The sequence below is a fragment of the Martes martes genome (genome assembly GCF_963455335.1).
Source record: "Martes martes genome assembly, chromosome: 16".
Lineage (NCBI taxonomy): Eukaryota > Metazoa > Chordata > Mammalia > Carnivora > Mustelidae > Martes > Martes martes.
Genome location: NC_137904.1, coordinates 28,899,239 through 28,912,340, shown reverse-complemented (window position 1 = coordinate 28,912,340; position 13,102 = coordinate 28,899,239). Strand labels below are relative to the sequence as shown.

At 39.0% G+C, this 13,102-nt stretch overlaps 1 protein-coding gene across 1 annotated transcript in view; it reads right to left on the bottom strand.

Annotated features, from left to right (window-relative positions):
- Positions 1-13,102, bottom strand: part of ACACA (acetyl-CoA carboxylase alpha) — a 236,320-nt gene that overhangs the window by 66,526 nt on the left and 156,692 nt on the right. The window contains 4 exon segments of the mRNA XM_080825443.1: positions 565-675; positions 1,263-1,383; positions 6,166-6,263; positions 9,837-10,106. Coding sequence (XP_080681569.1) covers positions 565-675; positions 1,263-1,383; positions 6,166-6,263; positions 9,837-10,106 — 600 coding nt within the window.

Here is a 13,102-nt window from a genome sequence, read left to right as displayed (position 1 = left end):
CATCCAAGCATCTGTTCACCCATCTCTCCATTCAATATTTACCAATTACTTCCTCTATGTACAATGGACCACTGTTAACTGTCCTTTTTAAGAGGTACATTCACAAATTTCTCAGAACATTAAAACTTGATATTGTCAACACGTTCAGAAGATGTTTCAGAGACAGCTCCACATCTGGGAAGAGATCTCTTCACTTATTCATAGATGAGAAAAGGGGAAGGAGAGCAGGAAAAAAAGCATTCAATTAATTCTCTTTCTAGAAAGACAATCCTTCAGAGAAAGTAAATCCTTCAGAGCATGAGTTCTATATGGTTTGTTCATGAACATATCCAAAGGGCTTGGAACAGTACCTGGCACATAGCAGGTCCTTAAAATATTTGCTGAATACAACAAATGAATCAATGAATAGGTAAGCAAGGCAACGGGCAGGAAAGATGGAGGGAGAGGGAAACAGATTGCGGGAGGCATGGCTGAATGGCTTCTCCTCAATCAGGGTCTTAAATTAAGAATTCATAATCATCTCCAAACAGCTTCACATACTTCTCCCAGACCCTAGAAACTTACTTTGTTGAGGGCCCCAGCTCCGGTCAGAATTAAGTGAGAATTTTCAACCTGGATGGTTCTCTGTCCCAGCCGGACAAGGTAAGCCCCAATCCCAATGGCCCGGCATGTAACCTTCAAAAATAATAAATTCAAAAAAAAAAAAAGAAAAGAAAGAGAGAAAGAAAAGAATAAATTCTACATGTCACGTATTTATGTCCCTCCCCAGCTGTAAGAACTAAGGCACAGATGTGTAAAATCCACATTAACAGAAAAAAATACTGCTTTTTGCAAAGTTTGATTAACAATATCAAGCCTCACAATTCCCTGGTCAAAGAAAAGATGGTACAGAATTCGCTGAATGATTCAAGTATTAGACCCTTAAAGGTTCATGGATTCTTTACTTCTCTTATACTTTTGCCTGTTTCACAGATGCTTGGCATCTACACTAGAGGTAAGAAAGTTAAAAAAATAGAAATTCAAGCTGTTATAGCTCTGTTAGAATGCTTAGAGAAAAAAGTTAAACTAAAGGCTAAAATGAGGTCCCAGGTTTATCTGGGATATTCAATTATTTACATTAGGATGCACAGTGAAAATCAAATTGTAGATATATAATTTTTAAGAAATGTTCTCATTTGGGACTGAATAGCAGAGATGGGACAAAAATAACTCCTAGTCACACAGTCGGTCCTTCAAAAAGGTCATATTCTGTTAAGATTTACCAGGCTGATGGTGATGATCTCATCATAGGCCAATGAGGATTCTCCAGCAATCATTCCAGAGCCTCGAAGGTTCTCTGCTCCAAGTCCCTCTTCCTTCCCAATAATATCAGTTATCTTGTACCTAATGGATACAGCCATGCCAAATTATAAAAGTTAAACACAATAATAACAATCCATTAAAAATAATAATAGCCATTCAAAGGCTGCTAAAAGCATCCTGCAAGCTTATTTAAAGCCAGCGCTCTTATATACTCTTCTTATACTTTTCATTCATGTATCTTTCCTCCTTAGTTTGGTGCCTATTCTTGCTGGAAGCAATATAGTATAGCAGAAAGAGCAAAATCTGAAATTAAGTAGACAGGCTTAAATTCCTGCTCTGACACATGCAGCCATGTAACTCTGGAGATAATAGTAACTTCTGTAAAATGGAGATAATGTCTACCTCTAAGGGTTGACATGAGAGTTAAATTAAAGCAACAAAGAAAGGGCTTGACACATAGATGGCGCTCCGATTTTAGAGGTCCTGTCTTACTTTCTAGAACAAGTTTCTGAAAAGTGGGGTCAATGTAGAACTCTCTATAATCAACAGTAGCCATTAAATCAACAATTTTAGATAAATGTTACAAAGGAAATAAAAAAAAAATCAGAGGCTGAATGAATGCTCAGCCCAATTTCCCAAGTCAAAAAATCCTTTCTCTTTTCAAGATAGGACTAAGGGTAAGATCAAAACAGTACATGCCCATTCCTGCTCTTTCATAAATATCATGTGCATACACAGAGGGGTCCTGGCTCGAGTGTTCTGGAGGGGCAAGTGGAATGTGTGTGGAAATGAAATACGCCAAGTTGTCCAGAAAGCATCCTGTGGATCCAGTGGGAGCCACTCATCTGTCTTCTTGGCAGGGGATTTGGAGTGATAGCTAATAATGGGAAATGGGAGATGGGGAATGCAACTAATAAAAGAAAGGAAAAATACAAAGTTGGAAGTAGAGATGGGCGTATATTATTTACTGTTCTGTGTGTATCCAGAAAGCATGGCACTGGGCATAGTTTAATAAATTGAAATAATAAATAAATATCCCACGGTGGCTCTTAAACTACTTTTTTTGCCCTTATATTTCTCTGTTCCCTTCTTTCTTTACTTCTAACCTTCTACCAAATCCTTCCCTTTGCCCTTGCCCTTGGCCTCTGGCTTTGCATCTTTACTTTCCAGATTCCCTTGCATTTCTATTTTCAGCCTCTCCTAGGAATTCTCCAATTCTTCCTTTTGCTCTGTATCTAGCCTCTAAATTCTAGAGGTATGTTGCAGGTAAGGCTAATCTCCCTTAAGGGGTTAATAAGCCACAATAATTGGAGGGGGGGCTTAATGTGTCCTTTCTGGAAGGCTCACATGCCTTGCAGTCACAAACACTCACGGGTCCAGTCAGCCTTTCCTGCAAAGCAGATCTTTTCCCTCCTAAGGACTACATATTGCTTCACAGGGATTCATGACTTGTTAAGTGGCTTCTTCTCCCTTTGTATTACATGAAAAAGAATACAAATTTCCCATTTTCTGCTCTATGGTCTGAGTCTTCTAGTGTTAAGACTATCATTCTTTGAAGCAGGACTAAATTTTAATGTTATTTGTAATAAAAATCTCTGTATAGTGTAATACAATTAACAAAACACATCCATAAATATATATGATTTTTGATCCTCACAGCAATCCAGTGTGATAGGTAATGTCCTCTCATTACAGGTAATAGTGGCCAGGATTTTCAACTACTTACTATGTACTCAGTCCTGTGCTAAGGGCTTTACATATATTAATTTACTTGATCTTCATTTTACAGATGAGGAAACTGTAGCCAAGAGAAGAAAAATGACTTGCTAATTTAACAAAAGCAATATGCAAAATCAATAATATTATTTTAAAAGATTTTATTTATTTATTTGAGAGAGAGAGAGAGCATGAGACAAGGGAGAGTAGAGGGAGGACGAGACTCCTTGCTGATGCTTGCTCCTTGCCCAATGCGGGGCTCGATCCTAGGACTCCCGGATCATGACCTGAGCCCAAGGCAGACGCTTAATGGACTGGGCCAGCCAGGCACCCCACAAATTAACAGCTTTTTAAAATATCAGTTATAAAGAGTTAAAAAATATAATGGGGAGGGGGAATCCCATTCAGAATAGCAAGAAAAAGTGCAAAATATTTAGGAATAAACATTTAAAAAATGGCAAAACCTCATTATACCCACATGGTGCACCACGGTGCCTCTAGTGTCACGGTGAACTGCCAGGGGCACTGCAGGATATTTTAAATACCTGAGAGAAACACTATGATATGGAGTACCTGTTGAATTCCAGGTGAACTACTAGATTTAGGTAGTTCATAATTAAACATTAGATAATACTACATTCCTTTGACAATGTTCTATCTTTGCAAAGCTGGGTTTTCAGTTTCTGTTGGGGAAAAAAACAAGTTCTGCACAAAAATCAATGCAGAACAAGAAATAAGGGTGGCTACTTCCAAGATTAATCCAAGTCTTGAGATTTTGTATAGATGCAGATATCCCATTAGTAAGTAATTGTAATTATTTAAAAATTTTAAAAAAACCTTTTCATTTATGTATGTGATATCTCCCAAATAATTATTGTTAGAGTATAAGTACTTATGAAGTTGTTTGGGTCTGACTACTTAATAAACAGAAATACTGGGTATATCTTTTAGCCCAAAGGTGCTATGAAACCATTACTGAGTCAGCAAGGGTGTTATGAATCAAGAAAGACTGGGAACTTCTGGCATAACCTTTATTAAAAAAAGCACAAAACGTTAAAAGATACACCTCAATAAATGGAAAAACATATACCATGTTTCTTGCTGGCAAGAGTTAATGTTATGAAGATGTCAGATCTTCCTAAATTAATTGATAAATGTAATGTAATTTGAATCAAAATCATTATGGAAACTTTTTGGTTATTAAAAAAAATGAACCTAATATAAAAAGATAAAAATAGCTAGTAAAACATGGGGGAAAAAATTAACAATGTGGGGAAATCTGCCCCATTAGAATAGTTAAAATAGGGGCACCTGGGTGGCTCAGTGGGTTAAAGCCTCTGCCTTCGGCTCAGGTCGTGATCCCAAGGTCCTGGGATCGAGCCCCGCATCGGGCTCTCTGCTCAGCAGGGAGCCTGCTTCCCTGTCTCTCTCTGTCTGCCTCTCTGCCTACCTGTGATCTGTCTGTCAAATAATAAATAAAATCTTAAAAAAGAAAAAAAAGAATAGTTAAAATAAGGTGGCATTAGCTCAAGAACAGACAGCACAGAAAAACAATACAAAGGCAAGTAACTGAGTTGAGATTATTATAAAAGTGAGGAAAGCACGCATTAGTCAATTAATGATTTGGAGTAGTTGATTAACATTCCAGAAAATACTTGAAGATAGATTGTAAAAATGTTCAACCTCACTAGTATTCAAAAGTACTAGTTAAAATATTGCTCTTTGGGGTGCCTGGGTGGCTCAGTGGGTTAAGCCTCTGCCTTCGGCTCAGGTCGTGATCTCAGGGTTCTGGGATCAGGCCCCACCTTGGGCTCTCTGCTCAGCGGGGAATCTGCTTCACCTTCTCTCTGCCTGTCTCTCTGCCTACTTGTGATCTCTGTCAAATTAAAAATAATAATAATAATAATAATTGTTCTTTTAATCTTATTTTATTAATTGACAAAATCAATATTGGCAAGGGTACAGAAAATTAAAGGGGAAGAACAAACTATCAGATATTTCTGGTGGGACTGCAGATCTTGGGAGGGCAATTTGAATTTATCAAAAATATCTTTAAATCAGCCATTATTTTTAGTCGGTAATTCCACTTTTAGAAATTAGTCCAAAGGGAATAATGAGAGATATTCCTAAAAGTTTTTATAAAAAAAAAACATTTAGGGGCGACTGGGTGGCTCAGTGGGTTAAGCCTCTGCCTTTGGCTTAGGTCATGATCTCAGGGTCCTGGGGTCGAGCCCCACATCGGGCTCTCTGCTCAGCAGGGAGCCTGCTTCCCCCCTTTCTCTCTGCCTGCCTCTCTGCCTGCTTGTGATCTCTGTCAAATAAATAAACAAAAATCTTTAAAAAACAAAACAAAAACAAAAACAAAAAAACATTTAGCCCAGGAATGTAGCAGTAAATAGTGGGAACAGTCTGAATGTTCAAAAAATATATATTTATTTTGATAAATTATTATGAAGCCATTAAATATCATATTCTTATTTAATATTTTAAGAATATACAAAATTTCCCCCAAAATAGTTTTTAGTGAAGAGAACAAATTACAAAGGGTTTTTCCATTATGATTCTGATTATGTAGAAAGGAGGCATATATACACAGAAAAGGCAGCAAGAATATAAATTAATAGTAGTTATCTCTCGGGGTGCCCGGGTGGCTCAGTTGGTTGAGTCTGACTCTTGATTTCAGCTCAGGTTATGATCTCAGAGTTATGAGATCGAGCACCCCTGTGGAGCTCTGTGCTCAGTGGGGAGTCTGCTGGAGATTTTCTCTCTCTCCCTCTCCTTCTGCCCATCCCCCTGCTCGCATTTTCACCCTCTCTCTCTAAAATAATAAATAAACCTTCAAAAAAAATTATTATCTCGGTAGGATTATAGCTGATTTTTATTTCTTTTTCATAATTATTTACAAGTTCCAACTTTTTTTCTAAAATGAAGAAATATTTTAAACATAATTTAAAAACCTCCATCAATCAATAAGTTCTTTTAGCTACTGAGTGGTAGAGCTACGATTCAAACTTAAGATCCCTGATTACATAACAAGCAATCTTCATTGCTCTTCAAGGTCATGATCAGCAGGACAACGAGGAAGAAATGATCATATTCTCCTTTCTCTAATCCATGGCCAAATTATTCTACGACATATATACCTACCTGGATTCTCCTTCGTCCTCTACATGTTCACAATGGACAGAGTTGAGAGCACTGACTCTCTTATAATCCTGAGGAGTCAGATATAAATATTTGTATCCCTGTGAAGCACAAACAGTTTTTAACTCATTATTTGCCATCAGCACATAACCAGAAGACACAGCAGGACATGCACAACACAGCTTGTTCCAAAGCTAACTTTAAATTACCACATGGCTAAAAAAAATAATAGTAATAATAAAAAATAAAACTAAAAAAAAAAAATTGCCACATCACTTCTTTAAGTTACTAACAGAATACCAGCATAGACAGTCTTCCTTTGAAAGGTGGAAGGTTCTTATTTCTCTAGTCACTGACTATCCTTGAAACAAGATATGTTGTAGCTACAACTGCAAGTATATTCCATCCATTTCATTTTCATCAGGGTTAAAGGGTCATTTTCCGATCTTTTGTGACACCTCTATTAAAGACATCAGCACAAAATTAAAGAACTGCATGGATTACTATTCTTTACTTTCTCAAATCCATAGTTCCATCAAAATATAAATGGGTAAGAGATCATTGAAAGGATCACAAAACTGGAAAGGTAATATTAAAGTCAGAACTCTATGCAGTGATAATCACCAGTGAACACTGAATTCATGCCTTTTGCTGTTTTCAGTAAACTCATAATTCCTATTTACATTTAAAAAATCATACTGACTTTTCATAATTATTTACTTTTGCACATACATTACACACTCACAAGGTAGGGTTATAGGATACATGTGTTCAACTTACATGAGTTAGTCATGCAATCAAAAAAATAATAAAGTAAGCAGAGGAAGACATTTTAAATACTGTGAGAAATTAGGCCAGTGTTCAACTCAATGAATTTCACCCACAGTGAGCACAACATGGAAGAGACATGAATCTGCCACTGAATTTGTATGACTTCTGACAAGAATCTTGTAGTGCTGAGGATCATTAGTATGTCAGTTACCATGTCTTTACCGAGTACCTCTTATGGGCAATGTACTGTTCTAGGCACTGGAAAAACAGGGATTAACAAAACAGACAAAATTTCCTGGCTTTGTGGAACTTACGTTCCAATGAGAGAGACAGAAAATATACCAATAAATAAAACATATACTATTAATGAGAATAATGTTTAAGGAAAAGAAAAAAGAGTGTTGCAAGAGTTGAACCTTTAGGAAGGAAAGCCCAGGGAAGGCTTCATTGAAAGTGGCATTTGAGTAAGGCCTTGAAGAACAGAAGAAACAGAACATGAGGCTATCAGGACGGGGTTGGGGTTCGGAATTCTAGGCAGAAGGAACTGTAGGTGCAGAAGCATGGAGACAGGAGTGTGCCTCATGAAGTTCCAGAAAAAGTAAGCAGGTCTGTGGAGCTAGCATGGAATGGGACTGTCTGCAGCAAGAAATGAGGGCAGGGTGGTACTGGAAGGCCAGGCTATGTAGGACCTTGGCTTAAAATTCATGTAACATAAAACTGGTCATATTTTTTTTAGTAAGCTCTACACCTAATGTGGGGCTTGAACTCATGACCCTGAGATCAAGAGTCATATGCTCCACCAACTAAGCCAGCCAGGTGCCCCAAAACTGGCCATTTTAAAATGAACAATTCAGTAGTTTTTAGTATATTCCGATGTTGTGCAACCATCACCACTCTCTGATTCTAGGGCATTTCCATCACCCTCAAAAGAAACATAGTCACCAATGATTTCCATACACTTTTAATATGAATTCTACTGAAGTATAATTTACATGCAATAAAATTCACTGATTTTAAGTACTATAGTGTGATGAGTTCTGACGAATATAGATGCTTGGGAAATCACCACCACAATCAAAATATAGAATATTTCCATCATCCCCTGAAACACTCTTACATTTAAAAGATGTCTCAGTGAAGGAAACGGGTAAGGAGCAATTAGGAAAATAAAAAAGGAGACTCTGGGGTCCTAGAAGCCAAGAGGAGAAAGTATTTCAAGGATCAAGAAATGATCAACTGTGTCAAAGGCTACTGAGACACTGAGTAACTCAGATGAAGATTGAGAGTCGTGACAGAATTTCACAGTGTGGAACCCACGGTGACCCTGACAAAGCAGCTACAGTGGGCTGGTGAGGGTGCGAGCCTAACTGAAGTGGGTTACAAAGGAATGGGAACAGAATATCTGGAGAGAGCAGGAAGAGACAATGCTTTTAAGAAGCTTTGCTGTCAATAAGGATAGTGAATGGAGGGTTAAGTATTTGTGAATTAACGGGGTAGATTCAGTAGAGGGAAAAAAATGTGGATGTAAGAAGGAAAGGGTTAAGTGTATAAGAGGAGTGACTGGCCTTAGATTGGAGCAGGGACTGTTCATCCAAAGTACAGGGGAGATGGCAGAGAATAAAGGCACAGATGCAGACATGTGGGAGCTTGTAGATGCTCTCTTCTCGTTTCTCGTTCCTTCTATTTCCTCAGTGAATTGAAGAGCAAGGTCGTCCGCTAAGAGGGAGGATGGGGCAAGAGGGTTTTGGAAGTTGAAGGAGAGAGGAGAAGATGTGAAATTGTCATTCAGGAGGTTCGCAAATGAATTTAAAGTAAGACCAGTCTATAGCTCTGGATATTTCTCTCTATCAGCGTTCAGCTATGCAGGTTCACGTATGTGAGTTGATGGAGAATATTGGATTTAAACAAGGTTTTTGTAAAGAGACAGAGTAAGCAGAATGAGGAGAGAACCAAAGGAGTTGAGGGTGTAGGGAAGGTGGTAATTATACAATTATAATGATTAACCTATGACGGACCATAGAATGTAAGCTGAGGATGTAAGGAGGATGGAGGGGCGGCAAAGAAAGGTATGGCTGAAATTAAGATCATGGGGAAGAAGAGACTCAGCTGGGGTGGAGGACAGGAAGTCAAGGATTTACGAGGCTGGATTATGGGATGGATCATGTATATGGATATAGAAGTCACCAAGAATTATAACAGGGATCGTTGTACGGGAGTGAGTGACAATATGCCGGCAACTGAAACATGCAAGGAATGAGAAGGAGTGACCAAAGCGGTGGGGACCACTCTAAGAAGTGGTGGTGTGGCACAGTCTGATGACCTGAGACTCAAAGATGGGCATTTTTCAGAGGGAAAGGTGGGTAAGAAGGGTCTGGAAGTAGCGATAAGGCACAAAGAAGCCCCTCTTCCCTCTCCAGGCTCAGCGAGACAAAAGAAAGAGAGAAGAGAGAGATCAGTCACTCTGTAAGAGGGCTACAGGGAAAGCAGTGTCTTCAGAGGACAGGCAGATTTCAAGTAGAGAACAATCAGAGAAGAAGCTGAGGATACAAGGGCTTTTGTAAATGACTGACCATAAGTCCTGGAAGCCCCAGTGGAACAGTTTAAAGATAGATATTCCTGGCTTAGCATGTCTCATGCTGAATGCATATCTATCTCCTCTAGTGTTCAACCCAAGAAACAGCAATCTATTTCAAAGCTGGAGGGAAAAAACCAGGTGAATATACTGAAAGACAATTTGTCTCCAACAAGGTTACGGCTCACTTGTAACTGTTGACTTTTGAACTGAAACCTCTACCTCTTCCCCAACCTCTTTATTTGTGTAGACACACACACACACACACACACACACACAGACTGAGAGAACCATACATTGTCTTGAAGTTTTATCTTTGCTTAGTCTGTACCTTGTAAGGATCCTCAGGATCTACCCAGGCCACGTGAAACATATGACGAATTTCCTCTGCCAGTCCAATTCTTGCTCCACTGTTGGCTGCCACAAAGATGCGTGGGATACCCTCGGCCCTGGCAAGCTCAGAAGCTCGGAGAAAGAGCAAATCCTCCTGGGGCCCAAAGGACCCAATTCGGTATGTGATGTCATTGCCAATAACAATGATATCTCGGCCTTCTGGGTATTCAGGACTTTTAAGGGTCATTTTCCAAGCTACCATGCCAATCTGCAAAGGCACCAGAGAAACAAATAAATAGAAGCTTCTTACATGCAGAACTTTTTTCAAGTTCCTTGAAGGTATCAGACTATACCTTAGACACAGCCTTCATGTAAAGATATGTAGTGGTGAAGAGCCAAGTTTCCTGGGGAAATTAAAACATACATTCTAGCATACTTCCCTGGGTTGTGGTGAGACTAGCTGGTTTACTACGTATTGTCCAGCTGTTTCAATCTGCTTAAAGATGGAAAAACCAAAGTCTAAATGCACTCAAGATACATGTGGAAGAATGCCATGGTGCAGGGAATTAAATCCAAAACTCCCTGACTTCCTACCCTGTCTACTAAGACACTAGGCTCCATCTTCTGTGAGAGTCTGTCTGAGAAACTTCTTACACATGTGGGGAGAGCAGAAAGAGAATCACCTGTCATGAACTATGCCACTTTTGTGATCCTGGATCCTTTTACTATTCTCTAGCATTTGACAGGAGTAATAGCAGCATTCTTGACTGGCTTGCTTTAGGTGTCTTCCATTTCTGCAAGAATTCACTAGAGCTCAACACTGCATGCTTGTAAGCAACTCTTGCCACCTTCTCCCAGCACCAGAAAACCAAAGCACGCAAGGAACGATATATGTAAATCTCTACTCTCTGTTCAGGAGCATCTGTCCAGCCACAAAATAAATGATATTGACTCAGAAGGCAGGGGTGACATGTCTCTTCCCAAACCCTCCCAGCCCTCTCTTCTTTTAATCCCCTTCTATATGAGATCTAGTCAATCCTTCTACTTGTTTATTTGCTAGTTCCATTTCTTTTCTATTCACTCACACCCCAGTTACAGCAGCAGTTTTTCATGCCTGCCTGTCTGTTTCCCTATACCCGGATAAGTAACGTTTTCCATTCTTTTTTCCCCCCCATTTCTTTCTGGGTCCCCCCGCCACACTCCCACCCCCTCCACTCACTCCCAAACACAAAGCCTACCAGATGAACGAGCATTCCTGGTCCTGCCTAATGGAGCCCAGCCACATCTGCAGCCTTGGTCCCTCATCCCCAGGCTGCTGCATATCACCTCATTGGGGAGCCGGCCATCAAGAAGGGCCATTAACAGATGTAAATAGCAGCGTCCCTGGAAAGCCACATGCATCACCCAGACTCAACCGGGCCAGTGATCATAAGCTCTGAGTACACATTCCTCAATCCAATTGCACATCCACTGTAATCAGGCTGGTTGAAGCTTTCCACACAGCTATTTGTGATTCTCAGCATTAGAAATATATATATATATATATATGAAACACCCACAGATAAATATAAGCTATTTAATATATCATACCATTGGCCAAATACAAATCAAAATGGATATAATACACAGAAAAAAACCCAATCACCTTCTGAGATAAGGTATTACTCTATCTGCTCATTAAAGACACAGAAAGGAAGGAGAAACAGATCTTCCAAAATATAGCACGGAGAAACTGCAAATACCGGGATAACTTTGGTCATGGTTTTTAAGAAGCTGGCTAATATAATGCCTGTGTGGGGAGAAATATTTTACACCTGCTTTCCCACGTGGCCCTCTAACCTAACATCTCTTTTGTTTCTCAGGAAGGAAAAGCTATTTCCTCTAAATGCATTTGTAGTTAGGAAGATTGGGTTTTACACCAAATTTTATGATATATTAACCTTAGCCACCTAGGCTAGAAGTAGCTTAGAAACAAGCCTTGAAGAATCTACTTCAGCATTTGCATGCTAATGCAAACATTGTGTCTGTGTGGCACTGGGCAGGCAAATAATACTCTTTTCTTTTGTTATTACCTTGGGACTCTAACTGTGTCACTTGGGCAGTCAGTTCAGCAATTGGCTAGGTCATTATGTTTGCAATATTGACTTCTAATTAGGTGTCAACACAGCAGCACCAAGAACACACTACTCTTTATCAATGTCTTTCCAAAGTGTGTTCCTCATCGACCACTTCCCTCCTCCTTTAACAAGTACCATTATAGAAGGGAGAGTGCTATCCCAGTCTTTGTAGAGTCAGATTCCCTAAAGAAGAGATTCCATTTTGAGGAAGCATAATGGATAAACATCCAAGAAAGCATCTATTGCTCAACTTACACTGAAATTTAGATTTTAATGTTATTTGAAGAATAGGGCACATAGTGGAGAAGATGGGCTTTGGAGTCAAACTAACTTGGATCCGTATATAGGTCCTATCACTTGCTAATTGTGTGACCCTGGAAAAATAACTTTATCGAGCTTCAATGTCCCCACATACAAAACTAACAATGCATACGGGTTTGACAAATCAACTGTTCCAAACAGTAATCTATTATATTAACTCCAACATACAAAATTTGCCCTTTTCTCTCCTCTCAATCTATTCAAATCTTACCCATTCCAAAAAGATTCATTCAAATTCCATTTCCTCAGTAAAGCTTTGCCTAGCCTCAAGTGACCTCTTTCTTCTCCGATCTCCTACTAAGACCTTCATGTAGAGAATTCATTTGGTAATTAATCATATATTGCCTAGGATCGTTTTTTAGCTTGCCAGCCTAAACCATTATATCATCTCCTCCAGTGCCTAGCAGGATCCCTACACATAATATGGGAGTAATAAATATTTGCTGGTTCTATAGTCATTTCATTTTTTAAATGATTCTCGGAAAATAGTCAACACCAAGGGCTTAGAACACTGTCTATGACTTATCTCTAGGGATCACAGAATAACAGTCCTAAACATCATTCAACTATTTTATTTTTTTAAAAATAACAAGAATAATAGCTATCATTAAATGAACATCTATCACATGCTGTACTATACTAATATGGACAAATACTGACAAGAGTTAAGAGGTTAGTCTAGGGAATGCCAGCCTATCTTGGTCCAAATCTCAGCTTTATTCTAGTTGTATAATCTTGGACCAATCACTTAACTTCATATAGTCTCAATTTTTCCAATCATAAAAAATGCTCAGATTATTATTAATTCAGAAGCAGCTGTTATTAT